We start from the raw sequence: 22,208 nt of genomic DNA on the forward strand, positions 1-22,208 counted from the left end.
GATTTTGTTTTCTCTCTTCTTCCTGTTTCCTTTCCTTTCATTTTGGCTTGAACTTCCTGGTAAAGTCTTTATTTTGAATTTCTCAGTATTTAAGTCTACAATTTAAAGTCCTGAGATAGAAAACTAACTGCTTTCATTCTGCACTGTCTCTCTACCAAACTCACTTAGAAGCCAACTTACCAGAGAAGAGGTTTACTGTTATCTACCAAGTCATTTGCTGCCCTGTATATGAGTGCCAAACATCTCACTTTGACTGACGCACAGAATCCAGTCTAATCGGTCAAGTACACATGGCCAATTATAGTAACCATATTCCACTAGGTCAAATACATTCAGAACTGTGATTCAGATTGGATTAAAATGTTCATAGCTGCCTTCTTCCCCTTCCCTTTTAAGTGTAGGCGTAGAATTTCCATTTCTCCTCCCCGTGATCTTCCACTCCAAGTAGGTACTAATCCTTTCCCTACACCTAAAACATACACTTACCCTTGACTTGACTGCATGCAACAACTAGAGTGAATGTTACTTTTTTTTTTCTGTTCTAGGTATGTTTACCTCATTTTATTCAGTTAGAATTTTACTCTTTTAGGAGACTAGAAGTGAGTGTAGGAATTATCTTTGTGCAATGCCTATTCAGTGCTTAATAAGTGATTTTTGAAAAGGATACTGATTATAGCAAACTGGTTATCTAACTGTACCTTGCTATATAATTTTTGGAAGGCTAAGCCCAAGAACATGAATTGGCAAAAGGTCCTTTGGTTCTTTGATCCCTCTTATTCTAAAGTTTTCATTTTGGGCTCCTCTCATGTCTCAGCTGTATCAAACAGCTCTACACATGGAACTGTCTGTACTTCAGAGTACAACTACTTATACTGAAGACACTGAAATATAAAACAAACTCGTGTGATACCTTATAACATACAATTTAAAATTTGAAACTTGTAATCACGTTTATATTATTGTTCATTCTCTAGAGTCAAAAGAGACTATAAATAACAAGGAGTTCCTTTAATTCAGTTTCTGAAACAAAGAATGGCAAGAATGATTAGCATGTGGTAGGATGTTCTCAACTGTTGCCAGTCTACTGAGGCAAAAGCTGTTTACCTACAATGTTTTAAAACACGCTCTGAAGCAGCTTATTTCACAAAGGAAACTTACGTGGCTTTTCCTTCCCGAAGGAAAATGCAAGATAATGAAAACTGGAGAGTGGCAGATACAACTTTTTTAGACAATGGCTTGAATTTTAACTTGACATCAGTCTGAGTTGGCATAGGACTTGCATACTGTTTCATGTTGATGCAGCTAGTAGCAAGAGCTTTCCTTCGACCAGAAGGAGATTCCTGGAAGATAAAAAATAACTATGTAATTTAGAGTTATTTAATTTATAGTCAAAAATTTAAAAATACTATTTTAATAATACGATTAAATAACAATTGAGATTTCCTTCTCCAATGAATTTCTATAACACAATACTGAAATAAAATTGCGATGAGCTTCTATCACAACTTTTACATCTTTAAGTAAAGCAGATATAAAATTGGAAAGCTGGCCCAAGCAGAAATAAGGACTGACTAGAACAACCCTAAATATCTCAGGAAAGGAAAACCAAAGAATGCAAACTATGACAGAATGTCTCCTGGGTTCCTATAAAAAAAGAAATAGCACTGGGCTAGGTATCAAAAGCACTCAACAACTATTTTCCTCCCTTTGATTATATTTAATGTAAACTAACGATATTTCTTCTTTCTGAACACCTACAATTTTTTATAGAACTCCTAGCCTTGGTGGCATTCTACCTTGTTTTAGCCTACAGTATATGAATTCTATCTATCCTGCAATGTGAGCCTTATTTCTTCCCAGGGCCTCTTCTGATCACTCCAGTCTATAGTTCTCTCTCCCTTCCCTATGATCACATATATCAAGCAATAAACAGTTGGTTTCTCGGGATCCTATGCCTGTGGCAGACACTGCTAACTGACCCCAGTAGATCTCAAAATTTGTCTCCACTCACCTATCACCAATTCATCAGAAATGGAACAAAAAAATCAAACATATTTGTTATCCAAGGTGTTTAACATTCCATTAATAAGCTATTTCCTTTCAAAATTATCCTTTACAGAATAATAGCCTAGGAGAACAACGAAAACAGGACAGCAAAATAATGATTGGGCGTTAACTATGTATCAGACATGGTGTCAATTCTGGAGAGATACGATGATAAATAAGATATAATCCCTGATTATGTGTTCTAATGGCAAGGGGAGATTTTCAATGTAGGATCATTTGTAAATAATGTAAATCAGAGGTCATATACCATCATTAATGTAAACCAGAAGTCATATACCAGCATTCCTTAGGGTTTACTGGTCTGCGAGTTCAGACCTAAAATAAGGTCTAATTTCCAAGCTGCATGACCTTGAGTAAGTCAGTAAACTTGAGCCTCGGTAATCTGCTCTACAAAATAAGGAGGCTAAACAGAAATTCATTCAAGCTCTACAATGGTTTTCTATAAAATTAATCAATTTTCCAACCATGGTAGAAAAAACTACCATTAACACCTTTGGATTATTATTTAATAAATCTTTATTTGTCCTATTATTGACAAACTTGCCTAAAATAAGGATATGCTAATTTAATCAAAACATTAAAACAGTCTCTCTAAAAAAACTGACATTTCTGCCAGCAGAACAAGTAAAAAGGTAATGTAGCATCCCTAAAGAAAACCTTATTTTAAAATGTGGTCTTATCTGTCAGATTATGCACAGCAATATTATACAGAACTATTAGTGCATGTAGATACCTTATGAACGAATTTCAAAAATGCATCAAGCACTTGAGAAGGATTTAAGCTCTCTCAGAAGAAATACTTAAGAATATGCAAATACCCTCAACTGAATCAAGTTGAACAGATGTGACTATCCCAAACAATACAAGTCTTCTTTCCCTGGTCGCTATTGTCAATCAAAGAGTAAGATTAAGGTCCAAGGTTCTGACAATGTGCAAAATGAAAAAGTACGATCAGGGAGTATCAATTTATTACACTGATATCAACAATAACCTCTTATTGTACATTTAGAATAGCTAACAACTTCTACATATAATATAGGATTTAAAGCCTCTGTTTTGAAAGCATGACATACAAACTGCCACACGTTATTTTCACATTTTGTTAAACAAATCTGTTTCACAAAGCGTGACATTGATCCCTTAATAGTAATTAATTTTATAACCAAATAATCAAACTATAAAAATTAAGATAACTTGGAAATGAGCATAATTTTGAAAGCCCAGTTTAAGGATGATTCCTGCAAAATATAGAGTTTTGATGATTAACATTCTGTCAATTTCATTTTTTAGATAAAAATTATGTAGAAAGGGTTTTCTGCTGAACGAACTCAAGGAGTTTTTAAGTATTTGATTAATCGGTGTCTCTGAAACAACAGGAAATAAAAGCTACTAAATTCTAAACACAATTAGGGCCGGCCCCGTGGCTTAGCGGTTAAGTGCACGCGCTCCGCTGCTGGCGGCCCGGGTTCGGATCCCGGGCGTGCACCGACGCACCGCTTCTCCGGCCACGCTGAGGCCGTGTCCCACATACAGCAACTAGAAGGATGTGCAGCTATGACATACAACTATCTACTGGGGCTTTGGAGGGAAAAGAATAAATAAATAAACATTTAAACACAATTAGCTCTACCACTTACTTAAGCATTTACTTGCTCAGCAACAATGAAAACAGCCCTTTGTGAGATCTGGGCAGGTGAGCAGAATCGAGTTCTTTTGAGTCTACAATACCCATTCCTAATATTAACACAGGATCTCACTAGAGTCTGTGTCCTTGATGCGAAAAGGGGTCTAAATGGTGTTTCTAGTAATTCTTCACCGAGCTCAGATATTGTTTTCCTCTTTAAAATTAGCTATCTCACAGAAAATATATTTTAAAAAGAGCAGTAATGAGAAAAATATGAGGATCTTTCATAGCTCTAACCCTGGCTCCATGAATCTTCACTTTTTTATAATCATGGAGTCTAAATCTTTACCCACCCAAAACTGATATCATTGCTATCATCAGTTCTATAAAGATGAATGAAGTAACTGATTGCATGATTGCACTGCTACATGAGCATGTCTTTTGCATCCTATAGTCTTTCCTCAAAGGAGTAGAGGTCAGCCAGGCAGAGAAAGTTTAGAGAGAATTACTGTTATTGTTGCCAGATTCCTAACGCTATTTTATGTCACATGCAGGTTGGACAAGAGGACAGAAATAAGAGGAAAAATAGTAAGAGAACTCTTAGAGAAAGGAAGTAAGATGACAAAAGTCAATAAGAAGTGAGTGTTCACATATGTGTAAGACTAAGTTTCTGTTTCTGAGCCTATGTTTATACGTATGTTTGTATGTGAATCTAGCAGTATTTTGGGAATTACTTCAAAACCCCTAAAAGAGAAGTTCTTAAACTTAAGTGTTTATTAAAAAACAAAAATAAAACTAGGAGAGCTACAGGAAATTTAGATATCTGGATCCCACCCCTAGAGATCCTAAATTAGTAAAACTAGAGATGGGCTCAGGAATCTGCTGCATTTCTAAAAATAATAAGTAGCTCCCCTTCTTACTCCTATCCCGTCGCTCACATGCACACCACTACTACCAGGTGATTCTAATCCAGTTAATCTAAAATCACACTTTCAGAAATACTTCCTCTAAGGAAGTTCTTACATAAAATTATTTTACTTAGGAAATCTTGCTCTCATTTTTCATAACTATTCTCTGTTATAAAAAAGATTTACCCTATATATTTCCATTTCTTTGAAATCCAGCCTACTGTAGTTGGAATCAGACAAACCTGGATTAGAATGGGACACCAACACTTATTCACTGGTTAATCTTTGGCATATTTCTATCTGAGCCTCAGTTTCACACTCTCAGATTGGCAAGTGTTTTTAAAAGTTGGACAATACCAAGTATTAATAAGAATGAGGGACAATATAAACTCTCTTACACTGCAGGAGAGAGTTTCAACTGATACAGCCACTTTGGAAAGCAAGTTGACATTACCTTGTCAAGCTGAACACGTGCATATAACACATGCTTCCAACTCAGCAATAATTCCCATCCTAGAAACATATCCTAGAGAAATTCTTGCAGCAACATACGAAAATACATAGTAGAGTTTTTAGCATATGGTAGGTGCTTAATAAAGAGTACTTATTATTAATATCTTGGACCATTTAATCTGGTTTATTACACTAACATTATAAATTGTCCATCCAGGATCACCAATTCTGAAATGAGGAAAATAAATAAACACATAACTCAATGCAGGATGTTGCTTTTAAAGTAATGTAGTTACATTATTAAAATTAAATGCATGGACCTCCTACATTCTTACCAGACCTAAAATTCTCCACCTCAATGTCCCTTCATTGCTACTCAGGTGGTAACAATACAAGCAATAGGTGAATAAATGTTTTCTCTGTAGATCATAAAATGGAAAAGATTTACAATAACTTTTCTAATAAGGAATGAACTGATTATAAAATGAATAAAAACATTCTCATGAGACTCAGATAATATTTATATTAGATAATTCTTGCTATAGACTATTTCATTATGTTTTCTATTTCAGTAGTTTCTGCTGATCTTTATCATTTCCTTCTTCTTACTTTGCTCGGGTATGTTCTAACTCCTGAATTCTAAGCATTTCTTCTTTCCTGATGTAAGCACTAAAACCATATATTTCTTTAAGTACTACTTTAACTATATCTCACATTGTATTATGAATCATTTTTGTTATTCTGCAAATATTTTCTAATTGTCCATTACAGTTTCTTTGACTCAAAGATGTTTAGAAACTTTTTTTCATCTATATGGAGTTTTTCTACTTATCTTTATGTAATTGATTACTATTTAATTGATCTGAGGTCACAGAAATGCGGTCTGTGTAATGTCAATCCTTCAAAATGTACTGAGACAAGCTTTATGGCCCAACTTATGATCAATTTTCATAAATGTTCCATGGGTCCGTAAAAAGTATTTAACTGGTGTGCATACACTGCTGTCCACTTTTACAACAGGATCATTTTAATGCAAAATCACCTATAGCACCAAATCATTATATATTTCCTATGAGATAACGACAAGCAGAGCAGTAGACATTTCAAATGTGAGGTCGTGGAACATTTTCTAAAGGACATATATCAAGGAATAAATAAGCGAAAAAAATGAGAAGCTGCTCACAGAATTCTTCACAGGCTCCTCTTCCTCCTTCTGACATAACCTCCTTTTATTTTAGGACTGTCTCTTATAAATAGCATATAGCCAGAAAATTTTTAAATCCAATCTGATGATCTCTGTCTTTTACTGGAGAATTTAGACCAATGGTTCTCAAATGTTTGTATCTCAAGACCCTTTTACATGCTTTAATTGAGAACTATAGAGGTTTTGTTTATGTGGGTTATATCTATCAATATTTGCCCTATTAAAATTAAATATCAGAAATTTAGAAAATATTTCATTCATTCAAACATGACTAATAAACTCATATGCTAACATATTTTTATGAAGAATAAATATACTTCCTTTAAGACTTTATTTTTTTAGAGCAGTTTTAGGTGTACAACAAAATCGAGAGGGATGTACAGAGATTTCCCATATATCCCCTGCCCCTACATGCATAGCCACCTCATTATCAGCATCACTCACCAGAATGTTACATTGTTTACCAAGGATGAACCTACGCTGACATAATCACCCAAAGTCCACAGTTTACCTTAGGGTTCACTTGTGGTGGTGTACATTCTATGGGTTTGGACAAATGTATAATGACATATATCCATTATTATAATATCATACAGAATATTTCACTGCCCTAAACATCCTCTGTGCTCTGCCTATTCGTCTCCCCCATTCCCCACCCCTGGCAACCGTGATCTTTTTTCTGTGTCCATAGTTTTGCCTTTTCCAGAACATCATATAGTTGGAATCACATAGTATGTAATCTTTCCAGATTGGTCTCTTTCATTTAGTAATATGCATTTAAGGTTCCTCCATGTCTTTTCATGGCTTGATAGGTTATTTCTTTTTAGTGCTGAATAACATTCCATTGTCTGGATGTATCACAGTTTATCTATTCATCTATTGAAGGACATCTTAGTTGCTTCCAAGTTTTGGCAATTATGAATAAAGTTGCTATAAACATCCATGTGCAGGTTTTCACGTGGACAAGGGTTTTCATTTCATTTGGGTAAATACCAAGGAGTAAGACTGCTAGATTGCATGGTAAGAGTATGTTTAGTTTTGTAAGAAACTGTCAAATTGTCTTCCAAAGTGGCTGTACTATTTTGCATTCCCTCCCACCAGGAACGTATAAGAGTTCCTGTTGCTCCACATCCTCACCAGCATTGGGTGTTGCCAGTGTTCCAGATTTTGGCCATTCTAATAGGTATGTAGTAGTAGCTCATTGTTTTCATGTGCATTTCACTTATGACATATAATGCGAAGCATCTTTTCATATGCCTATTTGCCATCTGTATATCTTCTTTTGTGAGGTGTCTCCTAAGGTTTTTGTCCCATTTTTTAAATCGGGTGGTTTGTTTTCTTACTGTTCTTTATATATTTTAGATAATAGTCCATTATCAGATGCGTCTTTTGCAAATATTTTCTCCCTGTCTGTGGCTTGTGTTCTTACTCTCTTAACACTGTCTTTCATATAGCATAGTTTTTAATTTTAATGAAATCCAGCTTTTCCATTATTTCTTTCATGGATCATACCTTTACTGTGATATCTAAAAGACATTACCATACCCAAGGTCATCTAGGTTTTCTCCTGTGTTATCTTCTAGGAGTTTTACAGTTTTGCATTGTACATTAAAGTCTATGATCTATTTTGAGTTAATTACGTGAAGGGTGTAAAGCATCTGTCTAGATTCTTTTTTTTTGCAAGTGGATGTCCAGTTATTCCAGCACCATGTTGAAAAGATTGTCTTTGCTCCTTTGTCAAAGATCAACTGACTTTATTCATGGGGGTCTATTTCCAGGCTCTCCATTCTGTTCCATTGATATATTTGTCTATTCTTTCACCAATACCACACTGTCTTGATTACTTTAGGTCTACAGTAAGTCTTGAATTCAGGTAGTGTCAGTCCTCCAACTTTGTTCTTCTCCATCAATATTGTGTTGGCTATTCTTGGTCTTTGCCTCTCCATATAAACGTTAGAATCAATTCTGTCAATATCCACAAAAAAAAACTGTTGTGATTTTCATTGGGATCGCATCGAATCTATATATCAAATTGGAAAGAACTGATATCCTGACAATATTGATTCTTCCTATCTATGAACATGGAATATCTTTCCATTTATTTAGTTCTTCTTTGATTTTGTTCATCAGAGTTTTGTGGTATTCCTCATATATATCTTGTACATATTTTGTTGGGTTTATACCTAAGTATCTCATTTTGAGGGGTGCTAATGTAAATGGAATTGTGTTTGTAATTTCAAATTCCACTTGTTCACTGTTGGTATATAGGAAAGCAATTGACTTTTATATATAAACCTTGTATCCTGCAACCTTGCTATAATTGTCGATTAATTCCAGGAGTTTTTTAGTTAGTTCTTTCAGATTTTCTACATAGATGATCACATATTCTGTGAACAAAGATAGTTTTATATCTTCCTTCCCAATCTGTATACTTTTTATTTCCTTTTCTTGTCTTATTGCATCAGCAAGAACTTCTAGTACAATGTTGAAAAGAAGTGGTGAAAGGGGACCTTCTTGCCTTGTATCCAGTCTTAGTGGGAAAGCTTTGAGTTTCTCACCATTAAGTATGATGTTAGCCAAGTGGTTTTTGTAGATGTTCTTTATTAAGTTGAAGAAGTTCCCCTCTATTCCTAGTTGGCTAAGAGTTTTTATCATTAGTGGGTGTAGGATTTTGTCAAATGCTTTTCCTGCATCTACTGATATAATCATGATTTATTCTTTTTTAGTCTGTTAATTTGATGGATTACATTAACTGATTTTCAAATACTGAAACAGCCTTGCATACCTGGGATAAATCTCACTTGGTCATGGTGTATAATTCTTTTTATACTTTTTTGGATTCAACTTGCTAACATTTTGTTGAGGATTTCTGCATCTATCTTCATGGGAGGTACTGGTCTGTAGTTTCTTTTCTTGTAATGTCTTTGTTTGGTGTTGGTGTAGGATAATGCTGGCCTCATAGAATGAGTTAGGAAGTACTCCCTCTGCTTCTATCCTCTGAAAGAGATTATAGAGAACCGGTATAATTTCTTCCTTAAGATGTTTGGTAGAATTCATCAGTGAATCCATCTGGGCCTGCTGCTTTCTGAATACTCTCTATACAAAACAATTTGATGAGAAGAGTGTCACTGTTTTACATTTTTACAAATTGCTTTAATGTGTTTCCATCTCTCTAAAATCTCTTTAATGTCTGGTTTAACAGACAACTTGGTTCTCATATCTACTTTCATATTCAATCTGTGTGATATGTTGTTTTGGTTGAAGTATAGGGAAAAAAATCCAGCCTCATACAGATATGTAGTTGGAAAAGAGAGAAGTATTTTTTAATGATATTTTCAGATAATTTTGAGTATTCTTTGATACTATATCAAAACTCCACAAGTGGTAGTTTCTTAAAGGTTGTGGAATCTGAAAACATATCAATAACTTTTCAAATTCTGTTTAATTAAAATCCAATGCTCTATCATGCATATTGAATGAATTGTTTTTACTCATGCATGATTTTGTAACATCATACAACTTTGGCCATTTGGAAAATACTGATTCTCTGAATCATGCAGATATTCTACCTGTTGACACAATTCATGATACAGCACCAAAATAACCACATTTACTTATATCACTACCTATTCAGAAAAATCTTTAAGCCCTGGGAAACTATCAAGCTTAACATGGTGAGTACAAGTTTTTCAAACTTCTAATTTTCACTTGAAAGCTTGAATTTTATCATCGTCAACAAATAATTTCAGTTGCTTACCTTTAAGTAGCAGGCTCACTGTGTTCAGTTTCAGGAAATTGTTTGCCTAATAAATTCCTAAGTGTGAATAACCAGTTTGTCTGTTAGCCATTTTTTCACATAAAAATGGTGTTCCAGGAAAAAAAGGTGGTTAGTTTAGTTTACAACTCAAATAATCACACAAGTGCTTTCTCTTGAATAACTTTGTCCTCTGCAATGCAGTATAAGGGCTTTATGCATACTTCGCATTTAGTCACAGAGAATATGAGAAAGACTAATACTCAAGGGTCAAAATTTAATAAAGTTAATAATTTATCACAATATCAAGAACATACTTAAATGAAACCCATATGAGGGCTAGCTCCTGGTTATAAATTTTCAAGGGTGATACAACTTCCACCTAGTACCGCTAAGAATAGAAGAGGCAATTTTCCTTGTTGTCTTCCATGCAGTGAGTTCATTTCTTCTTCATCCTTACACTGATGGTACAGCTCTGGGATGTCAGCTTTGTGCAGCAAGGGGATCTTATTAGATCTTCCATCTTAGGGGAACAGGAAGTGCTAGATTTTTTTCTGCATCTCCATGCAGCAGTAAAAGCAGTAAATCATGGGTTTAGTAGAAACCCTCAGTGGGAAAGCTATGATGAATGCTTATCCTTTAGACTTCCTACTTTCAATTTTTTTTAAACTTCTTTGGATTCTTTCTATCTGTGTGATTTCAGGAGTGCATTTACAAAGAGCATTTGGTCACATTTTACCCAAGTGTAGCTATTTTCCAATAGAGGAATTATTCACGCTATCTAGTCTGTCATATTGCCAGAAGCAGAATTCTTCATTTGAATCTTACAAGAACAGAACTGAGCATTTTGATAAAGAAACAACCATCCCAACAAAGTTCGCTTGTCTCACATTGACCTAAGCTCTTCAATTTAGTAATTCTTAATGACTTATTAGGATTATCTAAGAATTTATTTTATTGGAATTCTCTAGACGTGAACCTGTGATCATCAATGCAACTATACCATTCTTTTGTTTTGTTTGTTTAGATGCTAAGTCTCAACATCAGCTTACGCAGGCAGTAAGTACCTCAAGATAAATCAATGCTTGCAGTGCACACCCTTCTACAGTCTCACAGTCTAACGCCTGATTTTGTTCATTCTTGTCCATCAGAACTCTGAATTCTGTCCTAATTCTGTACAACTGAATCAAGGCACCAAGAAATGATGTAACGGCAGACAGAATTCTGAACAGCATTCTAAGGACCCGTGACCAGACTAATGCTTAAAAGTCTCTGTTATTACATCTTGCCCTCTGTCTTATGACTATGTGAATTATTTTGCAGTAAAGAACTAACACACTCAAGTTTTTATGTAAATATTCACTTTCTTTACTGACTCAAGAACCAAAACTGTCAAATGAGATAATGTGGAATTGTAAGAGACCTTAGAAGTTTCTTAATCCAACCGTCACCCCAATGCAGAGACACCTTATACCATCCCTAACAGAGAGTTATCAGGTTTATTTCCTGGTACTTTTCATTTAAACTCAACCTAAAAGCTCCTAAGACTTTGTTCTTTCTAAAACAAAATAATTTGGTGCATTACAATATCAAGGCCAACAATTTTGCTTTATTTATTCTACAAAATGCTTATTGAGAGCCTATTATGTGCCTGGCATTCTCTCACTTCTCTCACTTAACTCTGTGATAACACTTTAAACCTTATTTTCAAATGATAAAAAGTCCATCTGAAAAGTCCCAACTTTGTCAAAATTGTGATGCTAGTTCTTTGAGCTGTCACAAGTGCCACATTTCTTGGGCCATGCTGAAGAGATCTTTGCTTCATCAGCAGACCAAAATGGAATACTACAGAATTTAATTTGGAGTCCACGGAGCAATTAAATGCTAAAGCAGACATGCCACAGGAGCTCTCTCAACCACAAAAACTTAATTAGAAACCATATCAGCTAAAATAACCAACTTAGATGGCCGGATGGAAGACAGTTTGGTAGCACAAATGCAAATTGAAAGAATCAACATTAAAAATCTGTTTAGATATGTACTCAAAAACACTTATAGAAATTATTATATTGATTTTAGAATAAAATCCAAATTCCCTCTAAAAAACCTACATAAAAACCTCAAGCTTCTCAAATAAAGGGAAACACCAGATGTACATAAAAATACAAGTTAAAGTATTCAAGTCAAAGGTCTAAACCAGTTGTAAGTTGTCCAAATAAAAAAAAAAAGTACTAAAGTGACCCTAAAGGCAAGTCTCCTACAAAGTTGCAAAAGGGTAGTTTATATCAACCCCTTCCCATGTAATCCTAAAGAAAGCCACCAAAAGTTTACTCATATTATTGTACATAGTTTTTAACCTTAAACAGGAACTATGCTACCAGATTTTAAAATCAGTTTTCAGTAGATGTTCTGAGGGAAACAGAATCATCTATTACTTTCAAGACCTGGAAACGAATGTCATTCACGGCCAGGACTTGAATGTGTGTGCTGATAATGACTTCCAAATCTTCGTAACTAGATAGACCTATCCCTGAGTTCCAGAGCTAAGCACTCAAGTGCCCACCATTTATTTTCACCCATATAACAAAGTCAACATAGCCAAACTGCACTCATCTCCATCCCTCAAGCTGTCCCTCCCATTTGTTCTCATCTCAGTAAATCGTACTGGCAGCCATCAAGCCTCCCAATCCCAAGAGTCACCAAAGTTTGCTCTAACTGCTAAATCTCTCTAGAATCTGGACCCTTTCTTTCCATCTCCAATGCCACTTTTTCCTAAATTCAAGCATCACTATCTGTGAAAAGAGCACTGCTAAGGGCTCTGGATTTGTCACCCTTTCTCTAGTCTCATACACACCTAGATTTCATCTTCCATAATTCTATGAGGGTGATCATCTTTCTTTTCTTAATGTTATACCTTTTTGTCCCTGATTATATGAGAAAATTCACCATAGAAAATTATAAATACACAGAGAAGTACAAAAAGGAATCACTCAAACTTTACCAACTAGTTGAAACCACTGCTAATGTTTTGATATATTTTCTCTTGTCTTTTTAAAATAGCTGAGATGGTTCTATTTGTAAAATCTTATGTTCTTTAAAGTTAACATTATAAGTTTGTAAACCTAAATTTTAGAAGTTGCATATCATTCTGAATTATAATTACACCACAGATTTACACGACTGTCCCCTATTAATGAACATTTAAGTCACTTCACATTTGTCATTTAGAAACGATGCTGCAATGAACATTTTTATGCCTAAAGTATTTTTGGCATTTCTGTTTCTTAGGACAGATTCCTAGAAGTGGAATTTTTGAGTAAAGTATCTGAATGCTTTCCAAAGAAATCATACCAAGTTCTAATCCACAGTGTACAACAGTGCTAGTCTCATTCATCACACCCACAACAGCACTATTATATATTTTTAAATACTTGCTAAGCTGAAAAGAGAAACCTTGTATCTTACTGATTTAATCTGCATTTCTTTGGTAACTCATGACCTTGAATATATTTCCGTGTTTATTATCCATTTATATTTTCTCTTTTATAAAACTAGTCATGCCCTTTGTCCATTTATGCACTTGAATCAGTCTTTTTTTAAAAAAAAGATTTCTAGAGCTCTTTAAACATTGAAAATATTGGCCACTTTTGTTGCTAAAATATCTATTTCCTTGCTTTGTCTTTTATTTTCATGATTTAAAAACTTTATATTTTCCTTGTTGCACACAAATAATGCATGTTCATCGTCAAAAAAAAAAATTAGAAAATACAGAGAGGTTAAAAAAGGACATGAAAATTACATATAATCCCACCACTAGAGCTAAACTTTTTTACATTGTATTGTTTTTCTAGTTTATTTCTATTCATTTTTAAGAAAAACTGGATCATATATTGTACATATTCTTTTGTAAACTACTTTTTTCATTAAAATATGACGAACACACTTCTATATCAATAAATATTTTATCACGATGCCATTTATAACAGCTACAAATATTCCACTGTATGGACATAATAATTTAACTAATCTCATATTTTTGGACATTGAGGTTGTTTCTAATTTTTCATATTATAAGCAATAATCAGGTGAAAATCCTCTTATTAATTCTTTACATTCATACTTAAATATTTCACTAAGATAAATTTCTGTTGGTTGAATAACTGGATCAAAGGCATGCACATTTTAAAAAACTTTTTATATGACTGCCATTTATCTTCTGGCAGTTATACCAATTTGTATTCCCACCAACACATGGACCTTAGCAAACAATGTCTTAATATAATTTTTTTTTTTTTTTTTAAAGATTTTATTTATTTTATTTTTCCCCCCAAAGCCCCAGTGGATAGTTGTGTGTCGTAGCTGCACATCCTTCTAGTTGCTGTATGTGGGACTCGGCCTCAGGATGAACGGAGAAGTGGTGCCTCGATACGCACCCGGGATCCGAACCCGGGCCACCAGCATCGCAGTGCGCGCACTTAACCACCAAGCCACAGGGCCGGCCTATAATTTTTTAAATATATATTAGTTTTGATTTTTATGTAGACAAATCTACGTATATTCTCCTCTGTGATTTCTTCCCCGCTGCTTAAAAGCTTAGAAAGTTCTTTTTTATCCAATGATTTAATAAATATTCACTTCTATTCTCTTTTAGTTTTGATTATTTTATTGTCTTCAATTAACTTTCTAATCCATTTGGAATTTCTTTTGTAGTGAGGTGAAGAGCTAATATTTTCCTCCTCCCAAATAGTATGAATACTATTCACTGTACAATCTTCTTCCACAATGACTTGAGAAGTGTGGGAATCTTTTTACAACTATTTCATGCTTATAATTTGTCAAAGATTTTTCTCTGCTTTCAGGATAAAGTTAAAAAATCTTTAACATTGCAAAGCTCTTTGGGATATTGCTTCTGATTCTATATGAAGGAACATAACTGTCCCTCCCCCAATTGCATCCCATGCTCTAACAAGATTCTGCCAACTGTATGCTGCTTTTTCTGTAATGACATATCTTTATAATTTTGAAGCACAGAAGAACTTCCCAAATAAGGTACAAAACCAGAAGAAATAATAATAGCAGTTACTTTTTATGGTACAATTACTTTGTGCCAGTCATTATTCTAAGTGCTTTACTATAATATCTCATTTGTTCCTAACAACAATCCTATGAGGTAGATACCATTACCACCCCATTTTAAAGATAGAAAACCGAAGCACAAAAAGATTAAGTAACTTGCCCAAGGTTACACAGCTATAAGCAGAAGAGCTGAACATGAACTCAGGCAATCTGGCTCTGCAGTTTGCACAGTTAACCACTACACTGTACTGCATAAAAAGAAAAGACATAAATTTGAACATATAAATACTCAAAGCTACTATGTGGTGAAAGACACCATTTGCAATAATAAAACAAAAGTGACGGATAGGGAGCTAATACCTGACAGATATATAAAAAACAATGTATAGAATACATAAGGGTCTACAAATGAGCAAGAAAAATGCAATCATTTCAATTGAAAATTGGCAATGAGTATCCTTGGGCAATTCACAGAAAAACATAAGTGACCAACAAACAACTTCACTAGTTATCAGGAAAATGCAAATTAAAATGATATTGAGACAGCATTTTCACTCACCAGAATGACAAAAATTAAAAAGTCTAGTAAGCTCCAGCATTGTTGAGGGTGTGGCAAAAAGGCATTTCAGTCACTATTAGTGGGAATATGAAGAGCCTATAATGAGGATATTCTTTTAGTATAAAAACTATCAAAATAAAATAAATGTCCCCTTTAACTGAAAATTCCATTTCTGGGAATCTATTCCAGAATCTGGGATATGTGTGCACGATGTGTGCAGTGCTATTTATAAATAACACCATGGAGTAAACTAGAAACTACCTTAACACTCATCAGCAGAAGAATGGTTAAATCATTACGGCATATCCATCTGTACTATGGGAAACTGTAGCAGTTGCACACTGTAAGCGAAAAAATCAAGTCACAAAATAATATGTCAAGTATGATCCCATTTAAAAACAAAACAGAACCCAACAACCTCAAAATAAATGTATGTTTTTGTTATTTCATAAAAAAATGTCTAGAAGAATTATGTGAGAGAACTTTTTTTATTTTATATATTTGTTTGAATCTTTTACAATAATCACCTATTCATATTTAATATCTATTCCTATTTAATACTTTTGTAATTTCTAAAAACTCTGTGTGTACGTGAGGAGTGGAACAACAGACATTAAGGAGACAGGGAAAAAAACAAATAAGGTAAGGCAGAGTTTCTCAGAACTACTGGCATTTTGGACCAAGTAATTCTTTGGGTTTCAAGGGCTTTCCTATACGCATTGTAGGGTGTTTATCTGCATCCCCGGCCTCTACCCACTAATGCCAGTAGCACATCCCGCCTCTTCCCCACCAAATCATGACAATCAAAAATGTCTCCAGACATTGCCAAATGTTCTCTAGGAGGCAAAAATACCCCATGCTCTACCCACCACCACATTGAGAACCACTGAATCAAGGAATCAAATATTCTGAGAAACCGTCCCTAGGTCACGCAGCCAGAGTTAGAATTCCCTGCACCTGACCCCATATGGTATCAATTATTAGTTCTGTTTCCTTGTTTGTCTCCACCAGACTGTGAGCCTCTTCAAGGCGGGTGTTTAGTCTGGTTAATTAGTTATCTCTTGGGCTGTGTTCCTCAGAGGGTGGACTGGGACCACCTTCATCAGCAGCACCTGGAATATTTGTTAAAATGCAGAGTCCTGGATCTCACTTGAGATTTAACAAGCTCCCAAGATGATTCTAATGTATACCACAGTTTGAGAATTATGTCGGAATTTAGTACAATTCCCAGTACATAGCACGTGCTTGGTAACTACTGAATGTAACTACTGAATTCATTCAGTAACTACTGAATGAATGCATGAATTTTATTCGATAAAGATAATGAATGATATTGGTTAAGAAATACAAAACTAACCAATCTACTTGTGAAATTCAAACATATAAACTGTATGAAATATAAAAACTATAAATAATAACAAAATTTAGTTTAAATAAATTATGCCACTTAATAACAGACATGTAAACACAATTCTAAACACTAGTAATAAATTTACTAAGAGCTGTATGAAAAAAATTAAAAGCCAAATCGCTAATGAGGAAAAGAGCATCAGTGAATAAGTAAACTGATCTCAAATATTTTAAATTAAGTTGATTAAACGTATTTTGAAGCACATTTTAAAAGCATATTGAAAAATTACAAGTATTATAATATTTCTTCCATTTCAAATATTTAACAACACTCCTATTATGATGTTTGTAATATACTTACAACACCAGTATAGACGGTGTGATAGATATGAAGGTGTCAGTTAAACTTCAACTTCAGGGGCAGTCAATTGTTCTAATTGAGAAACTGTCCGAATTGAAAAGCCACGTGGTGGGAGCACTGTCTCAGACAGCTACACTCCCGAGGCAGTAACCACAGCACTTCTTTAATCCACAATGTGATCAACACTTGAGACACTGCTAATTAGCATAGTGAATATCAGAAATGGAGTTTATTCACAAAATGAATAGCTTGTTGGTTAATAAGATGAATGTTAGAAACGGGCTTTCATTACTAAAATTAAATATAGAAGAATTGTAAATCACATAAAATATTTTATAGTTATTTGCCACCCTTGAATAAACAGGGTATAAAAATGCAGCAAAGCCTATAGCCTTAACTTTTAGAAATGGTGCCAGAGTTGATCCCTTATCAGTCCTGTATCTAGCTATTGGTTTGGGGGCATTTCTGGCTGCTTGATGCTGACCACAAGGGGAACTGAATCTTGCCTTGTGAATGATGTGTATCTAGTTTTACTGAACCTTTCATGCAAGGTGATGGTTGGAATGCCTAAATGAAGAATTCAAAGCTTCCTTCATGGCCCTTACAGGACAAATTGTTATAAACTGCTTTGTGCCTGCACGCTAATAAACGTGTTTAAATATCTATATGTGGCAGAACGTGCTCATTTCTTTATAATGTGGTAGTAAGGTTGCAAAGAAATACCTTTCAACTTTTCAGTGGCCACCCTTTGGCCACCATTATCTACCAAAAAAAACAAAGACAAAAACCCCTAAGATTTACAAATGATCAACTTGGTTTAGGTCACTTCGCAACAACTAAATCTAGATTTTTTTTTTTTTGAGTGATATAGTTTATATAGTCTCTGGACAATTGTCAAATATAAAACACAATCCAATGGTCTTTAAAATTTCTTAACCAGCAAATCTTAGAAAACAATCCTGGATTTTTATATACTATACAGCTAAAAATCACCGTCCTCATATTATTAAAAAAAAAAAAACTTTCTTATATTAACATTCTTTAAAGGATCACTATAGATTTGGTATTACAGATAACATTAAAGAAAGAAAGATAGGAAAGTTGGGTTATCTACTACCAGAGACATACTATACCATTTTAAAACTGAGGTAAATGAGATTTTTCAGGGACACCAGAATATAGGAGGACAATCCTATGGCTTCAAAATTGAAGCATCACCACTGCCATCACTACAAAAAGGACAAGGGACATTCAGTTTGTGCAAAGAAGCACAGAAGAGATGAAAGACCCATTTATGGGCTGCACATGACTGAAATAAAAACTATTGAATACTTGAGTTTCTCTACGTTACAGGTAGCATGTTTTCACCTTTATGTGATAAAACAGCACCTTTGCATTCTACCACATAAGGACTTGAAGCGTGGTGGAGATAATGCCTGAATTTGAATTTGGTAGTTTCTAAAGGAGACATGGTGGCCATACAGAATACTTCATTTCCTCCTTCAGATAGTTATTTTAGTGGCCTCTATGGCTGACTCCAAACCCACCCGAAGAGTTCGTGTAAAATACCATTGTTAGAATACATACTTCTTTTTGAGCACTTCCAGATTCTGGTGCCACGGAACATGGTTTTCACAAACATTTACTTGCTTTTGAACCAAGTGGATTAAATGTTTTTTAAAAAGTTATTTTCCCCCTACAGATAACTAAGAGTATGAAAAGTGAGGGTAAAGAGGTATTCAGGTCCTCATATTGATGCCCCTACTTCATAGCTTCCAGTATAATTACTTAAATATTTTCGTAGTGTTGAGCTTGCTTCAGGGCAAGTTGTAGGATCTTCTTTCTTTAGATTAAAAAAAAATCATACAGATAATTACCATAGCTTTCTGTGATGTTTTAGGTACAGCCTTGCCTAAGAGCAGGAAAGTAGACAGGTGATTTCTTAAAGTATTTTTCAGCTCCAGGGTGATAAAAATATCCTAAACTTTCTGAAGTTGAAAAGTCATAATTAACCATTAAAATTTAAAACTGAACAATCATATACAGTTAACGGATAATTCTCTAAAATACAGTGCAAAAAAAAGAAATAATATAAAGATCAATTAATATTTTCAGTTAAAAATTAGCAAATACTATTAAAATGCAAGATTCAACATCTCAAATTACTGCCATCTCAAATAAATCATTTATCTGGTTAGAGAGAACTTGTTTTTTTTTTAAACATTTTATTTATTTATTTTTTCCCCCAAAAGCCCCAGTAGATAGTTGTATGTCATAGCTGCACATCCTTCTACTTGCTGTATGTGGGACGCGGCCTCAGCATGGCCGGAGAAGCGGTGCGTCGGTGCGTGCCCGGGATCCAAACCCCAGGCCGCCAGCAGTGGAGTGCGCGCACTCAACCGCCAAGCCACGGGGCTGGCCCTAGAGAGAACTTTTTCAATAAGCAATTATGGATAACACATGGCTTGTCTGGTATATCTACTACATAGCTCTCTATAAGAATTGTATAACCTCATCAATCCTAATCACATGTAGAGTTCTTTTCTTTAGAATATTTAAAGAAAACCTTGAAGACTATTTCTCACATATATAAGAGACTAGAGAGACCATGTGACAACATAGTGCTCAGGACCTTTTTCTGTAGTTGAAATGGTTAAACATTTCTTACATCATGGATTTCTATAATTCTAGCTGCTGCTTAAGTCAGATCAATAACAACAAAACTATAACGACAACTTACCACGTGTTCAGCACTGTTCTAAGCACGTGTTAATGTACAACACTCCTATGAAATAGGCATGTTATTATTCTCATTTTATAGATAAGTAAATTAAGGTACAGAGAGGTTCATCAAGTGTCCCAGGACCACACAGCTAGGAATAGCCAAAGAACACACTCTTAACCACTAAGACACCTCTAACGAGACAGACAACTGGCTGCATCTGGAAGTTTGCAGAGAAAGAAGTGTTGAGATGGTCACAGATATTTATTTTTCTATGAAACAAAAATTATCTTTCAACTCTACTTATATCTCCTTCCCTATTTCCATATATTCCAGACACCTTTTATAGAAAAAAAGATCTATGTTTTCACATCATTTGATCTAACAGCACTTACAAAGTTAATAACCATTTTAATCATTTGTTTAGTGACCTACTTTGAGATAATAATTTATTTGATCTTTATTAACATCTTGTTAAATAGGTAAGGCTGGTGCTATTACCACAGTCTACAGAGAAGGAGGGAAACTTAGGCCCAGAAAGCCTAAACTTGCTTTAAGTTTATCAAGACATATCTCTGAGAGTTTAAACCCTATCATCAGTTCTACTACTGTTTTCATTTGCAGTTTTTTTATTTGTTTGTTTTTTGAGGTAGATGTAGGACACAAAGAGTTCATGTCTAGGTAACCTCCATCCACTATTAACAGGCAAAAGAGGTTTGCCTGTTAAGGAAAAGGAGTTGTGTTAAAGTTACATGAAACGAACTTGGCCCTTCACATACTACAGCAGCACACTTGGCTGGCATATTTTTTGTTTACTCATTAATATATTAGCAAAGGTTAAGTACCTTAAAAGGTAGTATCTTTAAAACTAAAGTCTTAAATAGACTTTTACTTGGAGAACACTATCTAGCAAGGGTTATTTCAGGTTAACTATTGATAAAAATTTCAATTTGGTTCCTTTTGCTTTTATGCAATTACCATTCTGTGGAAATAGCTTTCTGTCAATCAAATTGTGCCCATGGGGCTGGGATGTGTCCAGTGTGGCGCCCAGCACGCTTATGGGTGCTCATATTGTAATACAAGCAACAACAACTATCACCAGGTTCCTGCACGCAAAGTGATTTGACACAAAAGTCATGCATAGCTAAGAGTCAGAAGAACTACAAGCAGTATTTGAGCACTTTAAAAACAAACAGAAATTTGTATATGATGTTTACATGTCCATATTTTAGCAGTCAGAATATGTTCTTGCATAGGACAAAAAGGAATGATTACTTAGTTAGGTTTTCCTAGATGCTTGTCTCTTTTTAAAAAAAAAATAGGACCCTTTCATGAGGCTTAAAAGTTTCACAGGAGCTAGAGAAGATAAAACCAGTGCACCTCTATTCAGGTTTTAAAAAAGCGTGTGTGTGTGTGTGTTTCCAGAGAGGGGAACCAGGGAGGGGGAGAACTTAGAAGACAAAGGAAAAGATCCACCTCTGCACATTCTTAGAAATTAGAAAAAAGTCAGAAGTCACGGAAGGAGGTGTTCAAGCAAGATAAAAATTTGAACTTCATTAAACCCATAACAAACCACGAAATCCTTAGGTTTTATGTACAGGATCTTTAAGATGATCCAGTAATATTAAATATGTGAAAGTATTTTGTAAATGGTATATGCTATAGAATGCAAAGTATGAAACTACACTGGAACTTTGAAAAAGCCATGTTTCATTTGTGATTAGAACTTTACATTTAAAAACTCTAACAATGAAAATTACAAGTTGTGTGTGGGGAAAAAAATGACAGAGTAAAACCTTTACAGTGTGTTTCTTATATACTTAAAAACCATCAATATATATGGTTAAATGAAAAAAGCAAGGTACAAAATATTATTATTCCACTCTTATTGTGTATTAAAAGGTGATATGTATATTTCTGGAGATATACATAGGAAACCTAATAGTAAATTCTCTGAGGAAAAGAAGAGTGACAAAGTAGGGAGATACAATTACTTTTTACTCCTTTGTATTAGTTTTTAAAAAAATCTGGCCATCTATTACTTTTCAAATAAAAAATTAATTTTAAAACCTAATAATGAAAAAAATAGGAAAATAAGAAAAAATTCAAGTTTATGCAAAACTTTTTAAA

General features: G+C 34.4%; 1 protein-coding gene across 5 annotated transcripts in view; it reads right to left on the reverse strand.

Moving 5' to 3' along the window:
* The window catches only part of EHBP1 (EH domain binding protein 1), a 345,468-nt gene that overhangs the window by 214,319 nt on the left and 108,941 nt on the right, over window positions 1-22,208 (reverse strand). For all 5 annotated transcript variants that reach the window (XM_087436678.1, XM_087436679.1, XM_014791477.2 and 2 more), the window contains exon 6: window positions 1,159-1,340. In XM_087436678.1, the coding sequence (XP_087292804.1) occupies window positions 1,159-1,340 (182 nt within the window). The remainder of the gene's footprint in view (window positions 1-1,158; window positions 1,341-22,208) is intronic.

Source organism: Ceratotherium simum, chromosome 11, assembly GCF_057802395.1.
Source record: "Ceratotherium simum simum isolate JZ-2026a chromosome 11, ASM5780239v1, whole genome shotgun sequence".
NCBI classification, from domain to species: domain Eukaryota; kingdom Metazoa; phylum Chordata; class Mammalia; order Perissodactyla; family Rhinocerotidae; genus Ceratotherium; species Ceratotherium simum.